The sequence below is a fragment of the Peromyscus californicus genome, unplaced genomic scaffold (assembly GCF_007827085.1).
Source record: "Peromyscus californicus insignis strain IS unplaced genomic scaffold, ASM782708v3 Scaffold_10__1_contigs__length_136768540, whole genome shotgun sequence".
Taxonomy (NCBI): domain Eukaryota; kingdom Metazoa; phylum Chordata; class Mammalia; order Rodentia; family Cricetidae; genus Peromyscus; species Peromyscus californicus.
Window position 1 is genome coordinate 50,741,863 of NW_026294391.1, and position 23,000 is coordinate 50,764,862.

The following is a 23,000-nucleotide window of genomic DNA, read 5'->3' on the forward strand; positions in this document are numbered from 1 at the left end:
TTATACACTGTTGGTGGAAATGTAGTCGGCCACTGTGGAAATCATCATGGAGGTTTTCCATAAAACTAAATGTAGAGCTTGCATATAATCCAAGTATACCACTTTGGGATATAATGCAAAATCTAAAAGTCAATCAATATACAGTAGTGATACCTGTAAAGCCTTGTATTGTCCCAGCTCTATTCACAATAACAATGCTAAAGAACTGTCTAAAGCTGGGTGCATGCATAGTAAGCATGCAACTAAGCAAAGGTAATGGAGGCCGACTCAAGAACAGCCCTTCATCCTGTGAATTCAATTTTTAATGAAAAAAAAATCAACATTGAATCAAATGCCTAGGGATTAATTTGCTTCTGATTTCTTGAAAAGAAATGTATATTGCTAGTTCCAGGACATCTAATGGAAGTAATCAATTCAGGTTAAAAACCATTCCCACCTATGGTAACACAAAAGGGCTTACAAATACATCATGTATCTGATTAAGAAAGCATACCAAAGACGTCTTTCTACTTGGCTGCTCTTTATTTATAGACAACAATATTGTTAAACAACTGTTGCTTTCTGTCAATTAGTGTTTCAAAACAATGAGGAATGTTTAACATATAGGTCTTGATACCAGGCAAATAATTCCCTTTCTTCTTTTTCCAGTTTGGTGTTTGATGGGGTTTCTTCAATGGCCAGAATTTCAAATGATGGACAGTAGAATATGACCTTCTTTACTTGTGATGTGTCTGCTTGTGCTTCCTACGTGCAATTACAAATAAAAGCAGACTGTTTCATATTTGGCTTTTTTCTTTTTTTGGTTTATTTGGGACAGGGTTTCTCTGTGTATTTTGATGCCTGTCCTGGATCTCACTCTGTAGACCAGGCTAGCCTGGAACTCATAGAGATCCACCTGCCCCTGCCTCCTGAGCGCTGGGATTAAAGGCTTGTGCCACCACCACCCGGCTCAGGCTCAATGGTGCATGCTTTTAATCTCAGCTCTCAGGAAATAGAGGTAGGTGGATCTCTATGAGTTCGAAGCCAGCCTGGTTTATACAGATGTCCAGGTCAGTCAGGGATACACAGTGAAACAAACAAACACATACATACATAAATAAAAGAAAATGGGTGTTACCGGAAAATAACTTCACACTACCCAGGTACGTATGTCAAAGGTGTTTCAGCCTTAAACTTGCATTTCTTTTTTTTTTTTTTTTTTTTGGTTTTTCGAGACAGGGTTTCTCTGTGTAGCTTTTGCGCCTTTCCTGGGACTCACTTGGTAGCCCAGGCTGGCCTCGAACTCACAGAGATCCGCCTGGCTCTGCCTCCCGAGTGCTGGGATTAAAGGCGTGCGCCACCACCGCCCGGCTAAACTTGCATTTCTTTGTGCAAATAAAATTACTTATAGGTGAAAGGACTGGATGGCCAAGCCAGGGCCATAACAGGCTGCCCTAGCAACCCTGACATGGACCAGGCCTTAGTTTCTCGGTTCACTAGAAGAGGCTGGAGCTGAGCAAGCAGTTTTCAGGAAAACCACAACTTAGGGACAACCAATCAACAGGTGCCCCGCCCCCAGCCTCCTGCCGGCTCAGCAGGCACCCCAAGCCCCTTCTGCTGGCTCAGCAGGTCCCCAAGTCCCTTCTGCTGGCTCAGCAGATGTCCCCCCCAGACTTCTGCTAGTTAAAGATAGCTTTTCTTACCCTCTCGTCAACAAGACCCTAGACACTAGACCCCTCCACCACTAACGGGCCCCTAACCACTACAGCCTCCCACCTATCAACTCCAAGACTAATCTTTCCTCCACCAGTGAGCACCAGATTAATCCCTCCACTCTGGAATTCCCCTAACTCTGCTTAAAAGGAGCACCAGGTGGTGGTGGCGCATGCCTTTAATCCCAGCACTCGGGAGGCAGAGCCAGGCGGATCTCTGTGAGTTCGAGGCCAGCCTGGTCTACAAAGTGAGTTCCAGGAAAGGCGCAAAACTACACAGAGAAACCCTGTCTCGAACCCCCCCAAAAGCTTGAGAACCCCCCTTCGGGGTCGCTATTTGCCACCCCATCATGCTGGAAATAAATGCTCTTGCTAAATTGCATATGTGATTTCTTGGGGGCTTCTCTCGGACCCTAAAAATAGGCAGTTTGAAAACTGTCCAAAATAACGAAGGAGTTCACTGCTAGTTAAACGTGCAGCTACCTTGGAGGAAGCCTTTTCTTCTTTAGCTGCCATATAGGCTTGTTTCATCTTTTGAACCTTCTTTTGTGCTTGCTTGGATCGACGCCCCAAATGTTTCGTTTTACCTTGCTGATCCCAAGGCTGGTAAAAAGGGCGGACAATTGGAATGGATGGATACCTAGAAGACATTTGTATTAGAGACAGACAAAAATAAAAGAGCACAAAATAAGATTGGAATGTGAAGTCCATGCTAAACTGTAAGATATTGTCTAGCATCCTGAGAGACTTCAGTATGTGGAGCAAAACTGCATGTCAGCTTTTAGGTTAAAGTCATCATTTCTGGGACTTTACATAGCACTGTTCTTTTCTCTTTTCTTTTCTTTTTTTTTTCCCCAAGACAGAGCTTCTCTGTGTAACAGCCGTGGCTGTCCTGGAACTCACTCTGTAGATCAGGTTGTCCTCCAGACAGAGATCTGCTTGCCTCTGCCTCTGGAGAGCTGAGATTAAAAGCATGCGCCACCTCGGCCCGGCTGCATTTTCAGTTCTTAAACATCCAGACATGGTAGCACACACTTTCTAGTACTGAGGAGGCAGAGACAGGAAGAGCATGAGTTCAAGGCAAGCTGGATTATATTACTGAGCTCAAAGCGAACCTGAGCTGCGCAGCAAGACCATTTTGGGGTGGGGGGTGGGGGGGGGAGGCATAGTATTGTTCTTTACCTGGCGCTTGTGGAGGTGTATATGTGATGGTGACGTTGGCAACTACCATGACAAAAATGGCAAAAACCTGCTGTCATTCAAAATAAGCCTTCCTAGAAAACACTGTGGAGTGGCCATGTGGATTTTTTTTTTTTTTTTTTTTTTTTTTTTTTGAGATAGGATCTCAATATGTTGCCCAGGCTGGCCTCAATCTTATAGAGGCAGCCTTCCGAATGCTGAGACTAAAGGCATCACCATACTCAGCATGAATTTTTAAAATGTCATGACTAATGCCGGAATTTACATTTCATAACAGTTGAAAAAGCAAGCTTCTTTTAAAAATTAATTTTCAGGTTAGCATACAAAGTAATGGGTTTCATGATGAAGCTTATTGTTCTGTGTATGCATTTGTGTGGTGTGTGTGTGTGTGTGTGTGTGTGCGCATATGTTCACATGTATGTGGGCTCATGTGTGCGTGTGTGTGCAAGTGCTTGTGTGCATACTTGTTTGATTGTGTTGTGAAGGCCCACACAGCTGCTGTCAGGTGTCTTTGTCAATTGCTCTTTTATTTATTGAGGGTAAATAAGTCTCCTCTGGATATGGAGCTCACCATATCTGGCTAGTCTAGCTAGAGAGCTTGTCTGTGTCCTGAGTGTTGAGATTAGAAGTGGCTATCACACCTGCCTGGATTTTTACATGGGCTCTGGGGATCTGAACTCGGGTCCTCATGCTTGCGCAGCAGCACTTTGTCTGCTGAGCCTTCTCCCCAGCCTAGCGAAGCTATTTTATTTGACCAGGGTTGGGATCAGGCCAGCTGGTATCATGCCCTCACTCCCTTAGCTTTACTATCAAGGGCAGATCAGTTCAATAGCCTCCTGCCAGCACCTGGGTCATTCATCCTTAGAATCGCCCTTCAGAACAAGAGTCCATGTACAGAGTAGGTTAAAAGAATCCAAGAATATTGCCCCTGCTGGCCAGCACTTAACCAATGGCCATGGGGCATTAGTGTACCCAGTGGAATAACTGAGTTGAATGTTGTACAGTGACTCTAACATTCCCAGGAGGGATAAAGCTCCAGGTAGCTCCAGTGGTAACTGGCTTGCTAACACACAGTCTGGGTTACTGCCCTACCCTCTCAGTAGTTTCTGGGATCACCTCCCAAATAAATTGTTCCAACTCAATTCCTAGTCTTGGGGTTTGCTTCTGGGAGATCCCAGACTAGGACTTTATCCAAAGATGCTCTTATGAAAATATTTTTCTTCTTCAGTTGATTTAAAAATTGGCTAGCTGTCTGGCTCCTAAATGACTCATTCTTGGATAATCAGTAGCATGAATCCAAATATCAGGGAGCACAAAGTTATATATGGCAGTGAAGAAAATGACATCATTTATTTGACCTTGGTGGTAATAGGGTTAAGTTCTATATTCAATGCTCATATGTATGAGTTAGAGAAAGTCTATTTCATGATGACAGAGTGTGCCTTGAACCAGGCTATCTGTCTGGAAAGTGCACAGCCTTGACTATAAAATAAAGGAGTTAAATTAGGTTTCTGGCTCAACACCTTTCATCTGCAGTCCTGAGACTCCTCAGTGTGCTTGCTTGCCAGGGTCTTCTTTGTGGTCTAAAGGAATATTTCTTATTGCAAGCATATGTGTGAAAATACATTACCAACAAGTGCTCTTCAGCCTTATCATCATTTCTTTTTCTTAAGAAAGCCAGATTAATTTATAAATAAGATGGGCTGGGTGACTCTTAGTAATGGAAATTAAAAGTAATCCTAATTGGAATAATAACATTCTGTCCCTGTCATTTCAGACCCTAATCCATATATTTTGCTACAACATGGTTATCCAAACTACGAATTGGTTTGCTTGTTATTGGTAAAGAAGAGAATAATACCACTGTAATTTATATACAATTAATCCTAGGCAACGGGAGCCAGGAGAGAGGGAGAGGGAGAGGGAGAGGGAGAGGGAGAGGGAGAGGGAGAGGGAGAGGGAGAGGGAGAGGGAGAGGGAGAGGGAGAGGGAGGGAGAGAGAGAGAGAGAGAGAGAGAGAGAGAGAGAGAGAGAGAGAGAGAGAGAGAGAGAGAGAGAGAGAGAGAACAATTACAGCTTTCAACAGGAAGGGCAAAGCCTTCAGCTCTGCGTGCATGGGCAATGGATGCTCTTTTGGCTGTATTTATGAAAACAAAAATATTAACAGTTGCACGCAGGCGCCTCTCCCCAGAGAGCCAGAGAGGCACACTCAGCCCCTGACTCATTCTACTGTGCCCTACCACTTCCTGACTCCGGGATTGCACTGCCTCTTATCTTCTCTTGAAGGGAAGCCTTAGCCTGAGGCTACTCTTCTAGCAGGAGCTTCTCTCTGGGCCTGCCTGCTCCAATGAGTCACCAGCACTTTTTTTTTTTTAACCACTGTGCTGTCTCTGCATATGTCAGGGCAGCCTCTTGGCATCCTGAGGTGCCTGCCTGGTGGTACAAGTCATCGCCTCAGTACCAATTGACCTTTTTGCTAGTGTTCTGCTTACAAAGTTGCATACGTTTGGGACAGTGTTCCCCAACTCAAGTCTCCCCGTGTGCCGTATGATTATCATTATCTTTAGTGGGCTGTGTATCAGAAAGGGAACATTTTCAGGAATGCTTTTAGTGTTGTAACCTCAAGAAAAATGGTCTTTTACCTAACTTTAGAAACAGTCTCTAGCTGGTGCTGATGCATCGCTTCTGTTTGTGGCTTCTGTGACAAATACTTCATTTCTTTTTGTAAACGGTCCGAGATTACTCCAGACTCTGCATAATCAACTATGTCATACATCATCATTGTTTTGGGAATGCTTCTGAGGGTTAATCTTCGCCAGTGGTTATTCCTGCCACCAGATGATGCAGGGGTCTTATCCATTAGACTGCAGTACTATATGGGAAAAAAAATGCAGAATGCTCAGTTGTTGGTCCTCATCTCCAAACTCTACTGAATCTCTCTCCCATGACTTTCATTCCAACTAGATGTTTCTGTTATCTACGTTCATCTTAACTCCCTTACTGGAAGGCAGGACCCATGCCGCGCAGCTTCAGTTCACACAGCACCACACTCACTAAACATTTATCTAATGCATAAACACTGGCACACACGGTTTTAGAAATGACGAGTTAATTTCTGGTGCTCAGGGGAGAATTTCCTTATCTTTATTTGTAGGAATCTTGCTTTACTTTTTTTTCCAATTTAAAACATCACAATTTAAAAACACAATTTATGAGTTCAATTTAACATTATAAATGTGTGTTTAAGAGATAGGTAATGGTGAGCTACAGTGCTAGGAATAGGCCTTTAGAGTCTCCTACATACTCTCAAACTTTTGTGTGCACCCACTTTCACGTGCACGTGAACGCACACATACACACAAACATGCACATGTACCCATGTGACATCATGCAGAAGTGGCAGTTGCCACTATTTTGTTTTGTAGTACCAGTCTCTCGACAAGAAGTGGCTGATTCCAATTCTCACAATATAACTGCAAACCTTTGCATAAAAGCACAAACTCTGCAGCTAGATCTTCAATTCACAGCCTACTTCATTAGTGACAAGCGTGCAATCATATGGAGTGACAAGTCATGGCCTGTCTCTAAAAACTTGTCAGTGTTTGGTCACTGTGAATCCATTAATGAGTTCACATACAGACAGCAAATATGTACTTCTGTGGCCTCTTTGTCTCTCAATGATAAACCCATGTGACATTTTACAAAAATGGACCATCAGCCGGGCGGTGGTGGCGCACGCCTTTAATCCCAGCACTCAGGAGGCAGAGCCAGGCGGATCTCTGTGAGTTCGAGGCCAGCCTGGGCTACCAAGTGAGTCCCAGGAAAGGCGCAAAGCTGCACAGAGAAACCCTGTCTCGAAAAACCAAAAAAAAAAAAAAAAAAATGGACCATCAAAAGAGGGAACTGGGGACTAACTGGAGAGATGGCTCAGCGGTTAAGAGCATACGCTGCTCTTGCAAAAGACCTGAGTTAGGTTCCCAGCACTCATGTCAGTGGGCTCACAACCCCCTGTAACTCCAGCTTCAGGGGCTCCAACACTCTTCTGGCCTCTTTGGACACCTGCACATATGTGCACACAATCTTGTCCCAAACACATGATTAAAATAAAAAGAAATCTTTTTTTTTTTTTTTTCCCGAAGACAGACTTGGCCAGCAAAGAAACCGAATGTGGTGTCACTGGAAATGAAACTGGAATCCGATGGAAAATGAGTTGTAGAAGAAACAGGTGGCTGTACGGAGCCGGCACCGTTTAAGAACCTGCAAATGTTACACAGCTAGAGGGATCTGGTGAAGGTGAACTTACCAGCGTAAGCGGCTTTGACAAGAAGAACCAAGTGACCCTGGCAGAAAAAGCTTCACATGATGAGAAATCTAACGTATTTTGCTACATATAATCAGTGGCTGATTCAAACTTAGGCGTGTGACAACTGACAAAGCCACAGCAGAGACAGCGGTCCCCACTATCACTTATGTGAGAACAAGAAGGCCAGCATCCTTCCAAGGGCTCTTTTGGGAGGGGATGGACTTGAGGGTGGAGCTTAGGGCTGTGTGCATGCTAAGCTGGTGCTCGACCCCTCAGCCTTAAATTGTTTTTTAAAGTTTGACACAATCTTGCTAAGTTACTTAGGCTGGCCTGTCACTTGTTCTGTACCTCAGGCAGGCTTTGAACTTGTGATCCTTCTGCACCAGCTTCCTAAACATCTAGGATTACGGGCCTGAGCCACAGGCTTCACATTATCCTTGATTATGCTTTCTCCCCCATGGCTTTTCTTTGTTTTGACTGTGGTAGGGATCGAACTCAAGGCACTGTACCATCGAGCTATACCCCCCAATCCGTTACACTCCCAGCTTTATTGAGATTCACATTTCATATACTTCACCCACTTAAGGTGTCCAATTCATTGGTTTTAGTGTTTTCACAGCTGATTAGTTTTTACAAAGAAATAAAACTTGCACTCTCAATGTTTCTAAATGTATTAAATAATACTGTACTAAATGTTTTGAGTCTTTCATTTCTGTTATAAGAGAGCTTTTAATGTTTGTTTTTATTTTGGTTTTGGGACTGGATCTTGCTATGTAACTCAGGGCTGCTTTGGAGCTCACTATGTAGCCCAGGCTGGCCTCAAATTTGAAATCCTCTTTGCCTCAACTTTCTGAGTGCTGAGTTTACAGCCAAGCACCAGCACATCCAGTTGTTTTTAATGTGCCAACCAATTTTCTCTACTGATTTTTAAATTTGCTTTGTATGAGGCTGGGGACATAGCTTAGGGGTAGAGTGCTTGCCTATCATGCAAGCTCCTATGCTGAAAACAAAATCAGACCCACACACATCGGAAAGCAAACAGCAAGGAGAGGTGGCACAGGCCTGTAGTTCCTGCACTTGGAATGTGGTGAATAGAAGATTAGGAGTTCAAGGTCATCCTTTGGCTATATAGCCAATTTGAGGTCAGCCTGGGCTACGTGACATCTTGTCTCAAAACAATAGAGAATGTGAAATGTGCTTTGTATAGTTTCAGCTTGTATCATCAGTTCCTTTAGTCCCACACTCCATACAGTGAGAATGCCTGCAGACTTTATTTCCCAGGACTGCAGTAGTACAATCAGTAAATATCTCAGCCCTGTCAATGATCTACTCGGCCACTAATTCGCTTTGGGACCTTGCGTGAGTTTTTGGACCTTGTTAAAGCTTTATTTTTCTCATCCATAAAGAGGGTCACAGGATTTACAAACTTGGAGATGAAAGGAAACGACATGCCTGCAAAAATCTTTAAAAATGCCATTCACCCCCCAAGTAATCTTATCTCTCTTTTCCAGTGTAAACATTTGGGGGCCTCTCTCTGTGACCCCAATCCTTGGACATATTCACAACCTGTGAGTTTGTGACTCATGTCATTAGCAAAGATAGTTGGCATCCTTAGCTTCTTTTATTTTCTGGTCTAATTCCCTAGTCTCCTAGGTTAAGTCTCTAAAGGAAAGAAAACACAGTCAAGAGTCTCTAAGGCTTTGCATAACTTCATATGTCAAAGTGAGGCACCCAAATGAAGAAGCTATGGTCACATATATTATTATTATTACCATTACATTAGGAATCAGAATAGCGGCAATTTTTGTTTTGTCAATGCTTGCCTCTTTGGATTGTTAGTAGGAAACTGGGAGGGAGTGTTACAAAGGCATTTATTATTATTATTGTTTTATTATTATTATTATTATTATTATTATTATTATTATTATTATTCAGGTATGCTGCTTAAGTGCCCCAGTTCAGCATTGCTCTGTCCAGCTATGCAAATCAGAAATCCAAGAATCATGCCAGACACATTCCTTCAGTTTCTCTCCCTGTCTGTCACCAAGACCCACTGCCTTTTCTCTCTCTCTCGCATCTGTAGACATACATCCTTAAACCGAGCACCCACCATTTCCCCTGGACTACCAAGACCATTTGGATAGAACTTTTGTTGCTTTCCAATTCTTTCTGTATCCTGCAACCAGAGGTAGCTTTTCACTCATTAGCTTAAAAACATCACATTTTGTTTATCGTGTGTGTGTGTGTGTGTGTGTGTGTGTGTGTGTGTGTGTGTGTGTGTGTGTATGCGTGTGTGTATGCTCTGGATCCTCTGAGGCTGGTGTTACTGGTGGTTGTGAACTGTGTGATGTGGATGCTGGGAACTGAACTCAAGTTCTCTGGAAGCGCAGCAAGCATTCTTAATCTTTGAGCCATCTCTCTAGCCCCCTAAAGACTATTTTTTTTTTTAAAAAAAAATCATTTTATGTGCATTGGTGTGAGGGTGTCAGATCCCCTGGGACTGGAGTTATACACAGCTGTGAGCTGCCATGTGGGTGCTGGGAATTAAACCTGGGTCCTCTGGAAGAGCAGCCAGTGCTCTTAACCGCTGAGCCATCTCTCTAGCCCCCAAATGGTAAATTTTATGTTGGGTGCATTTTACCACAATTTAAAAAAAAGAGCTATGGGCTGGGCAGTGGTGGCCTATGCCTTTAATCCCAGCACTTGAAATGCGCAGGCAGGCAGATCTCTGAGTTTGAGACCAGCCTGGTCTATAGAGTGAGTTCCAGGATAGCCAGGACTGTTATACAGAGAAACCCTGCCCCAAAAAACAAACAAACAAACAAAAACCCAACAAAACAAAACAAACAAAAAAACCCCTCAAAATTATGATTCTTTCTTCCTGGAGGATAGGGCCAGGAAAGCCTTTTTTTGTTTGATTTTTCAACATCTACATCTAAATTCCTTACGTGCATATAATCTTGCACTGTGACAACATCCATACGATCAGTTACTTTGAATTTCTGGAAAAAATGCTCATCTTCCATAATTTGTTGATAAAATAGCCTTTCTCCCATTATCTTGTAAGCATCAGCCACTGCCTATAAAGAAAGTAGATTTTAAAAATAATATATTTTTAGTCACTGGCACACATTTTATCTATTTTCTGACAAATATAGCAAATAGTGTTCCTGTCTTTTGCAATCTTGCTATTAATAGAAAGGCTACATTTACAGAAAGGAAATAATATAGCTGTTTGGGGGGGAAGAGAGGAAGGAGTTAAAATAAGATTGAGCTTACTCTGTAGCCCAGGTTGGCCAAGCACTTACTAGTAAGGCTCTTGCCTCAGCTCCCTCAATGCTGGGGCTACAGGTATGAGCCACCATGCCCAGCTATATAGGGACTGGTTTTGAGACAGGGTCTCATGTAACCCAGGCTGGCCTTGAACTTGCTATGTAGTCAAGGATGGGCTTAAACTTCTTCTCAAATGCTAGGACTATAGAGATGGCTCTCCATGTCTGGCTTATACAGGGATTTTAAAACCATTTGAAATTTGTCCCCATAGACACTGATGCACAGTTTTAAAATAAAACTACAGGTGTAGGTGAGTCTACAGTCCTCAAGGGAACATAGTTTTTTATTTTTTATTTTATTTTATTTTTTATTTCTTGGTTTTTTGAGACAGGGTTTCTCTGTGTAGCTTTGGAGCCTGTCCTGGAACTCACTCTGTAGCCCAGGCTGGCCTCAAACTCACAGAAATCTGCCTGCCTCTGCCTCCCGAGTGCTGGGATTAAAGGCCTGCATCACCACCGCCCGGCATTTTTTATTTTTAAAAAAGGTTTTTATTTGGGGCTGGAGAGATAGTTCAGCAATTAAGAGCATTTGTTACTCTCCCAGAGCACTCACATGACAGCTCACAACCATCTGTTACTCCAATGCCAGGGGACTGTGATGCCCTCTTTGGGCCTCTGTGGGCACTGCACACATGTGATGCACAGACATACGTGCAAACAACACACCAGCACACCATAAAAAATTGTTTTTACATCTTAAAAAAGATTTTATTTTTATATTTGATTATATGTATATGCATGTGAATTTGTGCCTGTGAATATAATGCCTAAGGAGACAAGAAGAGGGCATCAGATTTCCTGGAGTTGCAGTTACAGTCAGTTGTAAGCTGCCTGATGTGGATGCTGGGAACTGAACTAGTATCTTTCACAGGAACAGTGCTCTTAACCACTAAGCTTTCTCTCCAGCCTGGACCATAGTTTTAAAGTTTTTTTTTTTTCTTTTAAAAAATATTCTTTTCAGCCGGGCGGTGGTGGCGCACGCCTTTAATCCTAGCACTCGGGAGGCAGAGCCAGGCGGATCTCTGTGAGTTCGAGGCCAGCCTGGTCTCCAAAGCGAGTTCCAGGAAAGGCGCAAAGCTACACAGAGAAACCCTATCTCGAAAAACCAAAAAAAAAAAAAAAATAATATTCTTTTCAGCAGGGCGGTAGTAGCACACACCTTTAATCTCAGCACTCAGGAGGCAGAGGCAGGCAAATCTCTGTGAGTTCGAGGCCAGCTGGTCTACTTAGGGAGTGAGCAAGTTCCAGGACAGTTAAGGCTACACAGAGAAACCCTGTCTCGAAACAGAAGAAAACAAAACAAACTGTTCTTTTCATTTAAATGAAAACAAAGGAACACCATAACCTCACGTGTGTTGTCAGTGAAAAGAAAACTCACCTGGTGATTAAATAGGGTGCCCCAGCAACTAGAATAAAATGTGTCACTGGACCTGACACTCTTTTCTGTTAGTGACCTCATTGCTTCCAAATGAAAACGTGGACACGTCAGCTTGCTTACACCTCCCTTTCCTTAGATTTCCTTCTCAGTAGCCAAAGAAAAGCAAATGGAGGATTTTTTTCCTTCTTTCTAAAAATGTCAGCAGGAAAACATCTGAGAGGCCAATGAGAGAAAAATCCCAGAAAGTACAGAGGCTCAAGTTCTTTGTCTTGGCTCTGGTCCTACCAAATCCTTGCACATATATCTAGCCTTCTGATAATAGCTATGCATACTAGGTGAGACTTCAATACTCCAATGCTGCCCTAAGTATGTGCTGAATCATCTAAGACCATTTATAACATAGATCGGTGCTTCTGACCACAAAGGCGCTGCTTATGTGGAGGGAGGCTGGCAGAGAAGAAAAACTCAAATCTCTTTCTATTCCAGATCCGTTTTTCCCTCTGGACCTCAGAATTTGCTATGGTGAGAGAATGGAGAGAGGTCTGTCAGAGTCCAAACCCAGAGCTGCTGTTCTTCTCATTCAAAGCCCAACACCAATAGCTTGCCTCCATGTATTTTCCTCTCTAATTCTCAGTTTTATTATCCAGAATAGTCCTTTTCTATTTTATTTTGAATTCCAAAGCTTTGGTAATGCATATGGAAAACAAAATGGGAAGAAAATATTTCAGTGGTCACATTTTATTCTTAATGCACCAAAGTGAACAGTTTAATGAAAATATGAGGAGCTTTCCCATGGGTGGATTATTTTTGCTTTTCATTTCACCAATTTTTTTGCACATCATATACCTGAAGAAAAGATGGTATTGGCGAATCTATTATGTTTTATTACAATGTCCTGTGGGTTTGAATTAACGTGCTCAACCACACGAAAGGCAAAAGCAAATCATTGCACACTAAATAGGTATAAAACCATGGAATTTCTGCTTTAGGGATTTCTTTAGGAATAATTGTATTTTACTTTAGCTCAGGATACCTAGAAAAGGTATTTATTACTAGCTCCTCCCTCCAACGCCGTGCTCAGTCACTACTACCAATTTTTCCAAGATCCAGTTTTCCTTGTCATGTATTGCCTTAGATGTATTCATTGGGTCTATTCTAGTCCCTCAGCCAAAGAAAACCATGCCTAGAAGCGTAAGACAAACTCTCTGCCTACTTGTGAGACAGTGTATTAGTAACTTTTCTGTTGCTGTGAAAAATACCATGATCAAAAGAAACTTCTGGAAGAGTTTATTTTGGCTTACAGCTCCAGAAAATGAGTCCATAAATAACAGAGAGACATGGCAGCAGGTGGCTGGATCAGGAAGCTAGGAGACCACATCTTTTTTACTGGGTGTAGAATAAAACCCAAGGTGAGCCTGGCCCGGTCCCATTCCAGTCTCATCCTTGCTTGCCCCTCCCCCAACATACTTGCTCCCCACACCACCTGCCTAGCGCCTGCGGCGCTCTCAGCTCTGTGCTTCTGCTCACTTTTCTCTGCTTGGTCTAGGTTTTGCCCAGGGACCAAGTATTCCAACATGGGAACGTTTTCATTTAAACAAGCATAAAGGTGTTTGGAAAAAAAAAAAAATAAAGAGCGCTGCCCAAGTCAAGATGTTCTTGTCAGAAATCTGCCGTACATAGTCAGTTGCTCATTCTTGCTGGAAATTCCCACTTATGGAAGTAGTGACAAGTGGTACCCTTGCACTTGGTTTTAAATAATTCATTGTATGCTGTGTATATCGCTCTGGCCAATGGCCAGGCAGGAAGTATAGGCGGGGCAAACAGAGACGAGAATTGTGGGAAGAGGAAGGCTGAGTCAAGAAATGCCAGCCCGCCGTCCAGGGAGCAGCATGTAACAGGTACACAGGTAAAGCCACGGAACACGTGGTAACGTCTATATTAACAGAAATGGGCTGAGTTTAAGTGTAAGAGCTAGTCAGTGGTAGGCCTGAGCTAATGGCCAAGCGGTTTTAAATAATATTAGCCTGTTGTGTTTATTTATGCAAGGACGCAGGAGCTGGCTGTACACAGGAAAACTTCAACTACAATTGTATGCAGATGCAGAGTAAATAAAAGCTCACTAACTGCAGGGATTGCTTCAGCTTTAAAATGTATGCAGTATGGTAGAAACAGCTAAGCATTCAAATCTCAGTTATACATCTCCAAGTCTCTTCAAATGCTCGCTCTTTTGGGGAGTGGGGGGTGGGTTCAAGACAGAGTTTCTCTGGTTAGCTCTGGCTGTCCTGGAACTAACTCTGTAGCCCAGGCTGGCCTCAAACTCACAGAGATCCACCTACCTCTGCCTCCCGAGTGCTGGGATTAAAGGTGTGCGCCACCACCGCCCAGCTTTATTTTATTCTTTAATTGTGTGTGCATGTGTGCACATGCATGCAGGTGCCCAAGGAGGCCAGAAGAGGACACAAGATCCCTTGAAGCTAGAGTTACAGGTGGTTGTAAGCCACCTGATATGGGTGCTAAGGATCAAACTTGGCTCCTCTGCAAGAGTAGTGTACACTTTTGATTGCTCAGCCGTCTCTCTAGTCTCAAGGTTCTGCATTTTAAAATGGTCCAGTGGATGCCAGTATGGAAGGCTGCACATGCTTTGGGTAGCAAGGCTTTAGAAAATTCTCTGGTGGACCAACAATAATGACAACCTCTTGTAAATACCAATGCTGAGAAAATAGATTGTCAAAGTGGAAAACGAAATGAGAGCACACACACACACACACACACACACACACACTCACACACACTCACGCACTCACACATACAAATCATTATTCTATTGTTCTACAACAGTGGTTCTCAGCCTGTGGGTTGCGATCCTTTGCGGAGTTGCGGGGGGGGGGGGGGGGGGGGGGCGCATTGAAAGACCCTTGAACTGAGGTCTCCCAAGACCACTGGAAAGCACATATTTACATTATGATTCATAACAGTAGCAAAATTGCAGTTATGAAGTAGCAACAAAAATAATTTTATGATTGGGGGTCACCACACCATGAGGAACGGAATTAAAAGGCTGGAAGCATTAGGAAGGTTGAGAACCACTGTTCCTAACTTCCTTTTTTCCCTCCTTTCACTTGCTTTGCTTTTTGTTTTGGTGAATATATGAGAGATACAGCTGGAAAATGAGAAGGAAATGCAACAAGAAATGGAAATATGGAGGGGAATGATGGAGCAAAAATGTGTTCAATTCCTCTTCATTTACAAGTGAAATCAGAGGGGCTGGAGAGATGGCTCAGCAGTTATGAGCACTGGCTGCTCCTCCAGGGGACCTGGGTTCGATTACCATCACCCACCTGGAGGCTCATGACTGTAACTCCAGTTCCAGAGGATCTGATGCCTTTTTCTGGACTCCTCAGGCAGCAGGCATGCATGTGGTGCACAGACATGCAGGCAAAACATCCATACACATAAAAATAACAAAAATATTTTCAAAGATAAGTGAATTTAGACTAGACATCTGAACAAACTAAAACTGGCCCACTTATATAAAGAAATAAATGAGGGACTGGAAAGATGGCTTAGCAGTTAAGAGCTCTGATTTCTCTTACAGAGCATATGGGTTCGATTCCCAGCATTCACATAGTGGCTCACAACCATTTCTAATTCAATTCCAAGGGATCTTATATCCTCCTCTGACCTCCTCTGGCACCAGACTCAAATGTGGCACACGGACATACATGCAGGCAAAACATCCATATGCATAGTAATAAAAGAATAAATGAACTTAGAGCTAGAGATATAGCCCACTTGGTACAGTGCTACCCTAGTACACATGGAGCCCTGAGTTGCTCCTCACCACTGCATAAACTAGGTGTGTGTGTCGGCACACCCACACCTGTAATCCTAGTACTCTGGAGGTGGAGGGCATTGCAACCAGAAGTTCAAGTAGTGAGAGTCGGGTGTGGTGATGCACGCTTTTGATCATAGAGCTCTGGAGGGAGCGGCAGCCAGATCTCAGGAAGGTCAAGGCCAGCCTGGACTACAAAGTGAGTTCCAGGGCAGTCAGGGCTACATAGAGAGACCCTGTTTCAAACAAACAAACAAACAAACACCAAAAAGAAGTAAGTAAACAGAAAAGTTGGATTAATTTGCAAACAAAAGTTTTATTCAAAGAGCAAAAAATGTAAACTTAGAATGAGAAAAATCCCACCATTGCAAGTTTTCTTTCGACTGTGAGTATACATATTAGTCAAGTTTGTTTTGCAAAGGAATGCAAGGGACAAGGGCAGTCCAAACTGTTCTCTTCAAGTTGGGTATGTTCTGTTCATTAAAAGACCATTGTAGTGTTCACTGAAAAAGTCAGGCTGAATAGTGTGATAACATCTTAATAACAAGAACAAACAGAATTCTAACATCTAATTTCCCAGGGAAAATGAGGACACCATAAGGAACGATTGGGGCTGATCACTCCAGGAGAGTGACAGCTGCAGCACTTGGGGAAAGGCATAACGGTGCATCTCCCTTTCTCTTTGGCATAGTTTGTAGAACTTTATTAACACTGAAACGTACCTGTAAAACCTATTTACAAGTCATTAACGAAGAACATCTGTAAGGGCAAGAGAGCTTTCTTCACGACAGTTCTCATCGACACATTTGACAGTCAAGAGCTCCCTTTTGAGGTCAGGATGAAGATGTAGGTCCTGGAGGTCACCCAGACTTTCCACTAATATAGACACTTGGATGCCAAACAGGTTAATTTTGGTTTTCTGCTTATGTGTGAATAAACACATGTACTTGCCAACTCAAGTTCTTACAGACTTCATGGAGGACTCCTTAACATTTCACCTCAGTAAACTCCGTGTGAAGTCCAGTTGATGTGATCCGAATGGTGTCTTGTGTCTGCTGCTCAGTTGATGGTATTCCACCAGTTCATATGCTCCACTACCCCCAAGGACCCCAATCAAATGGCTCAGTCAGCTTCCTCTGCTCTCTCCTCCATTCAACACTCCTAGTCTACTACAAGTCCCTCTGAGGCTGGAGACAGAGTCTCTTTTGATGTGACCTTCTTCTCAGTGACTCTCCTCAAAGGAGGAGGTTGGACGGGTGTTTATGAAGACACTCAGTGGGACCCAGGGATATGGTTTCTCAGACTGCTTCAGGGAGGGTGAGATCTTATCAGAAGACATCTTCTTTTCAGGAGGATGGGATGAGGAAGCTTCGAAGATCCTGGAGCTCCAGTAGCCATTTCTCAATCTAGTAAAGACCATTCGGAGAGGTTGGACTGGAACGTGGCTGGACAATGGATGATGGGACTCAGTGAAAGGCTGGGTGAAATTCAGAAGAGCTCTGTTGTGTGGAGGCTGTTGCTCAACACCGGTCACTTGAGGTAATCCTTTTGGTTCAACTTGGCTGGTACTAGAACATGGCACAACACGGAAAGACTCCAACATAGGCTTCTCAGTGCTCTTCTGGGGTCTCTGGTAGGAGCTTAGCCGTCGTTTCTTTGGAGGATTTTGGATAATCTGGGTGGGGAGCTGGAGATTTCTCTTATGGGTTACCTTGAAGCTGAGTTCAGCACGCTGGCTATCTGTATGTGCTGTGTGGGAGTGTTTGTCTTCATCAGAATGCTGGGCTGGTGACTGAGTGTTCAGCATGGGGTTCATCTCCTGCACTTTGAAGGCAGCCTGTGGGACTTGATGGAAGCAATACTCTGTGCTTTGGTCTGTTGGCTTCTCACTGAAGGTTGGCTCCTCATCACTGTGCCCAACTGTTGTTTTTGGCATGTTAGGGACCTCCAGGGTCTGACATTTATCTTCCTTGAGAGGTAAGGTAATATTAGGGTCTTCTGTGGAAGGTGCTGTATGGCACACATGTTCCCCATCTGATTTCTTGACTGATGGCAGATTAGTTTGAGTATGGTTCAGGGATAATTTCTTGTTTACATGGAAGACCGATGGTCTGCTCGGACGCCTCAGATAGTCACCAGGATGTGTCGTATCCTTCCAACTCTGAGGCTTCCTCTCGGGGGGCTTCTTGGGAAATTTGAGCAGGAGAGCCTTCCTCTGCTGCTCTAATCTTTCTCTCTCTTTCTTCTCTTTCTCTGTCTCATTCACTGGCTCAGGGCTCTGAGGATTCTGTCGCTTTCGTGGGTCTCGGTTCTCCTTTTCCTTCTTTACGATGCCCAAGTGTAGTGGTGCCATGGCACCATCCCAAGACTTGATAGGGCACTTCTTGCTTCTTACAGTGTGTCCAAAGGCCCCACAGTTTCTGCATTTCATCCTGGGATTCTCTTCTCGTGGGGGAACTCTCCGCCCCCCTGGTACTCTCCGATTCTGTAAATCCTGAACTTTAATGCCTTTGGCAGACCAAGTTTTGGTGTAGAGGTCTACCTTTTGACCCATCATTTTAGAGTCTCGTCAATCTCCCTCAGGTGTTGATTTGGGATTTCCTAAAACCCAGCTGTCTTCCTCCTGTTTGTTAGCAGGTTCTCAGACAGGTGGATGATGGAGACACAGCAGGGAATGTGACGAAGCTTTCAGGATGCTGGAGGAAAGGAAAGTCACATTTTCTCTTTTATATCACTGGGCTATTTCCTCCCCCTCCGACATTTACTTCATAAATAAACAAAAAAATTAATGAAGTTATTATACAATGTTTTAATGTATAAATACTGTTTTCTAGTGACTTATTCCTTCTGAGGTTCTCATTTTCTTAAGCTTAAGAATGGGGACAGTGGAACTGACCCAGGAGAATTTCAATTTCCTGGAAAAGTCCGATCATATAATCTTAGAATAGAAACAAACGATGCTATTTTATAGAAACAGCCTCAGCTTACTCTGAAGATGAACATGACATGAATTTATCCCTCAAGAGTAAGATAAAAATATAGTTCTCATGCCCAAAGTGGTGGCGCACGCCTTTAATCCTAGCACTCTGGAGGCAAAGGCAGGCTGATCTCTGAGTTCGAGGCCAGCCTGGTCCACAGAGTGAGTTCCAGGACAGCCAGGAATACAAAGAGAAACCCTGTCTAAATAAACCAATATGGCAAAGGCAGGCGGATCTCTGAGTTCGAGGCCAGCCTGGTCCACAGAGTGAGTTCCAGGACAGCCAGGGATACAAAGAGAAACCCTGTCTAAATAAACCAATATGGCAAAGGCAGGCGGATCTCTGAGTTCGAGGCCAGCCTGGTCCACAGAGTGAGTTCCAGGACAGCCTGGGATACAAAGAGAAATCCTGTCTAAATAAACCAATATGGCAAAGGCAGGCGGATCTCTGAGTTCGAGGCCAGCCTGGTCCACAGAGTGAGTTCCAGGACAGCCAGGGATACAAAGAGAAACCCTGTCTAAATAAACCAATATGGCAAAGGCAGGCTGATCTCTGAGTTCGAGGCCAGCCTGGTCCACAGAGTGAGTTCCAGGACAGCCTGGGATACAAAGAGAAACCCTGTCTAAATAAACCAATATGGCAAAGGCAGGCGGATCTCTGAGTTCGAGGCCAGCCTGATCCACAGAGTGAGTTCCAGGACAGCCAGGGATACAAAGAGAAATCCTGTCTAAATAAACCAATATGTAGTTTATATGTGATATATATATATATATAGATATATATATCTATATATATATATATCTCCTTTTTTTTGACTTTTGGAACTCACTCTGTAGACCAGGTTGGCCTTGAACTCACAGAGATCCACCTGCCTCTGCCTCCCCAGAATTTAAAATTTTAATGCAAAGAAAACTGATATATATTATATTTTTTGGAGCCTCATATAATTAATACATTTCAAATTTGTTTTAGCCCAGACACTTTGAAATATGGTGCTTAGGAAAAGGCTTGGTGGGTTGACTAATGGTGAAATAATGTAGCCTGTATACTTGGAATGCAATTTAGATATCACAAAGATGTTAAGAAGCAATATTAACATAATACATCTATCATGCAACATCACCTTACTTGACGGCTTTAGTAAATCTTTCCCGCTGAAATACTTGTTACCGTGGCCATCATTTTTAAAAAAAATTTTGAACATGATAAAAGGTGGAAACTTTTCACCACCAAATCTGAAATAAAGATAAAAAATTAGTGATGTGGCATCAATTGTGGGGCTCCATTGCTTCTTTCTCATGTACTTAGCACAGCTCATACTGTTTTTCAAATATAGGGCATATAAAGATCCAGCAAAGAAATGGATCCTAAGGTGAACGTCACAATTATTCTCATACTTAGGGACACAATGGTGGTGAGACCTCATGTCACAATTATTCTCATACTTAGGGACACAATGGTGGTGAGACCTCATGTCAATTTATAGCCAGAGTCACGTCTTAAGTCTTTTTACATAACAAATGTAAACAGGGACACACTTTTTTAATTTGGTCCTGAGAAATAATCAGTATGAAATATAATCATTTCTATTATTTATCCTCTGAAATAAATCAGCATAGTTACATTACCGAAATCTGACTTTACACTTCATGCTAGGATCTTTAACAAGTGCAGCCTCTTTGGGGCTTACTTTCTTCAGTAGTTCATGTGCCACACAATATTCCTGAAATAAATGATGTCACTGTGAACAGAAAGTGGTATCCCATCCAGAAGTCATTTACTGATTAAGAATGGAAGCAGCTGGGCAGTGGTGGCTCATGCCTTTAACCCTAGCACTCAGGAGGCAGAGGCAGGCGGATCTCTGAGTTCGAGGCCAGCTTGGTCTACAGAGAGAGTTCCAGAAGAGCCAGGGCTGTTACACAGAGAAACCCTGTCTCAGAAAACAAAACAAATCAAAACAACAACAACAACAACAAGAAGAATGGAAGTATAGTGAAATGAACACTACCCTGGGCTCAGGGTTCTAAAGAGGTGGATTTCTATTCTTGACTCCTCCATTTATCATCTACATAGCCTTTCATCTGTTATTTCAACTCACGGGGCTTCAAATTTGAGTATCCATGCCTTTTGAGATCACAGGCATTTTGAGATCCCTATGATAATACTTTCCCACAATCTATTGCATTTATCTATAGACTTATCTGTGTCTCCAACTAGATTATAAGCATCATGAAGGTAGAAGAAGCATCTTTCTTCTTTATCATATTCCTAGAATCTAATACAGTACCTGAAATACACAAGAAACTTAACAATTGTTTAATGTTGAATGAATCATGGTAGTATGGGGATGATAATGATATTAAGTTACTAGCTTTTAAGCATCTTTTATTCACCGTGTAATATGGTGGTATCATAGTCATATATATATACATATACATGTATGTATATATATATATATATATATATATATATATATATATATATATATATATATATATATACAACCTCACTTAATCCTAACAACAACACAAGTAGAATATTATCACTCTCATGTTATAAATGAGAAAGCTAAGTTTCAATCTTAGATCTGCTTGACTCTAAAATTTCCATTCTTTTCCTTAAATGATCCTATTCAATTTTATGCCTGTGATAATTCCACAAAATGCACAATAATGGGATTTTAACAATATAAAGCATTTTATTCTTGTTTTTTTCCCCCAAGACAGGGCTTCTCTGTGTAACAGCCGTGGCTGTCCTGGAACTCATTCTGTAGACCAGGCTGGCCTCGAACTCAAGAGGTCCACCTGCCTCTGCCTCCAGAGGTCTGGAATTAAAGGTATGTGCCACCACCACACAGCTAAGATAAAGCATTATTAACGTGAGGTATTAATTTGAAGCTTTGGAACAAAGATGTGAAAAATAACTGATTAACTTCATTTATTTACTGAGAGCCTAAAATTAAGAGGAAAGAAGTAACATGATAATTAAAAATGAGTTTCGTATGATAATACAAATAGGTCTATGGGTAAGATAGTGAAGAAGTATACATATTGCTCAGACTCTATTTTTCAGGACTGCTAAAACTCTTCTAATGAGACTATTCTGATAGTAGACTACTTGAAGCAAGCCTTAAGACTCTGGAGTGTCCAGTTTTGTTTTTGTTTTTTCGGGGAAGAAGGATGGGCATCTGTTTGTCATTTTTATTCAAATAGGATTATATTCCTCTACTGTTCTGACTTGCCCTTTTCACTAACAAGCTATCTTGGTTATCCTTCTGTTGCAGAATTGTGTTACTATTGCAAGCTTTACACATGAAAACAGAGACATTTCCTTGCTTCTATGAACCAATGCTGCAATGAGATTATACTGTAGAATGCACTCTTAGAAGTGAAACTGCCGGAGATGGCTCCGTGGTTAATAACGTGCACGTACTGTTTTGGCAGAGGATCTTGCTTTGGTTCCCAGCACTCACATGTGGGCTCACAATTGCTTGTAACTCCTGCAGGCTCTTGCATGCACGTGGTGCACATAAACTCACTCAGACTCACATGTAGACACATGTATAGTACATAAATATAGAAATAAAGAAATCTTTTTTAAAAATAAGTGAAACTGCTGGGTAAAAGAAAAGTGCATTTTTAAATTCGGGATTTTTTTCTACAGTGTTGGAGATCAAACTCAGGGCCTCATGCATGTTGAAAACACATTCTACCACTGAGCTACACCCCCAGTTTTTCTTTTCTTTTTTTTCTGAGACAGGGTTTCTCTGTAGCCATGGCTGTCCTGGAACTCACTCTGTAGAACAGACTGGCCTCGAACTTGGAGATCTGCCTGCCTCTGTCTCCAGAGTGCTGGGATTAAAGGTGTGTGCACGTGTGCACCACCACCTAGGTGCCTTATACCCCAGTTCTTTTTTTTTTTTTTTTTTTTTTTTTGGTTTGAGACAGGGTTTCTCTGTGTATCTTTGGCGCCCTTCCTGGAACTCACTCTGTAGACCAGGCTGGCCTCGAACTCACAGAGATCCACCTGGCTCTGCCTTCCGTGTGCTGGGACTAAAGGCGTGCACTATAACTGCCCAGTATAAGCCCAGTTTTTGTTTTTTGTTTTGGTTTTTCGAGACAGGGTTTCTCTGTGTAGCTTTGTGCCTGTCCTGGATCTCACTCTGTAGCCCAGGCTGGCCTCGAACTCACAGAGATCCACCTGCCTCTGCCTCCCGAGTGCTGGAATTAAAGGTGTGCGCCACCACCGCCCGGCTATAACCCTAGTTCTTAATTCAGAGATTTTTA

At 42.7% G+C, this 23,000-nt stretch overlaps 1 protein-coding gene across 9 annotated transcripts in view; it reads right to left on the reverse strand.

Annotated features, from left to right (window-relative positions):
* Positions 1–538: 538 nt before the first annotated feature.
* Positions 539–23,000, reverse strand: part of CUNHXorf58 (chromosome unknown CXorf58 homolog) — a 28,547-nt gene continuing 6,085 nt past the window's right edge. For 7 of the 9 annotated variants that reach the window (XM_052732668.1, XM_052732684.1, XM_052732703.1 and 4 more), the window contains one exon: positions 16,033–18,432. In XM_052732668.1, the coding sequence (XP_052588628.1) occupies positions 16,959–18,293 (1,335 nt within the window). In that variant the 5' untranslated portion in view covers positions 18,294–18,432 and the 3' untranslated portion in view covers positions 16,033–16,958. Of the gene's footprint in view, positions 745–2,174; positions 2,332–5,533; positions 5,764–10,142; positions 10,275–16,032; positions 18,433–19,837; positions 19,950–20,342; positions 20,438–23,000 lie in introns of those variants that run through there. The other 2 variants (XM_052732733.1, XM_052732675.1) reach the window with 2 other exon arrangements.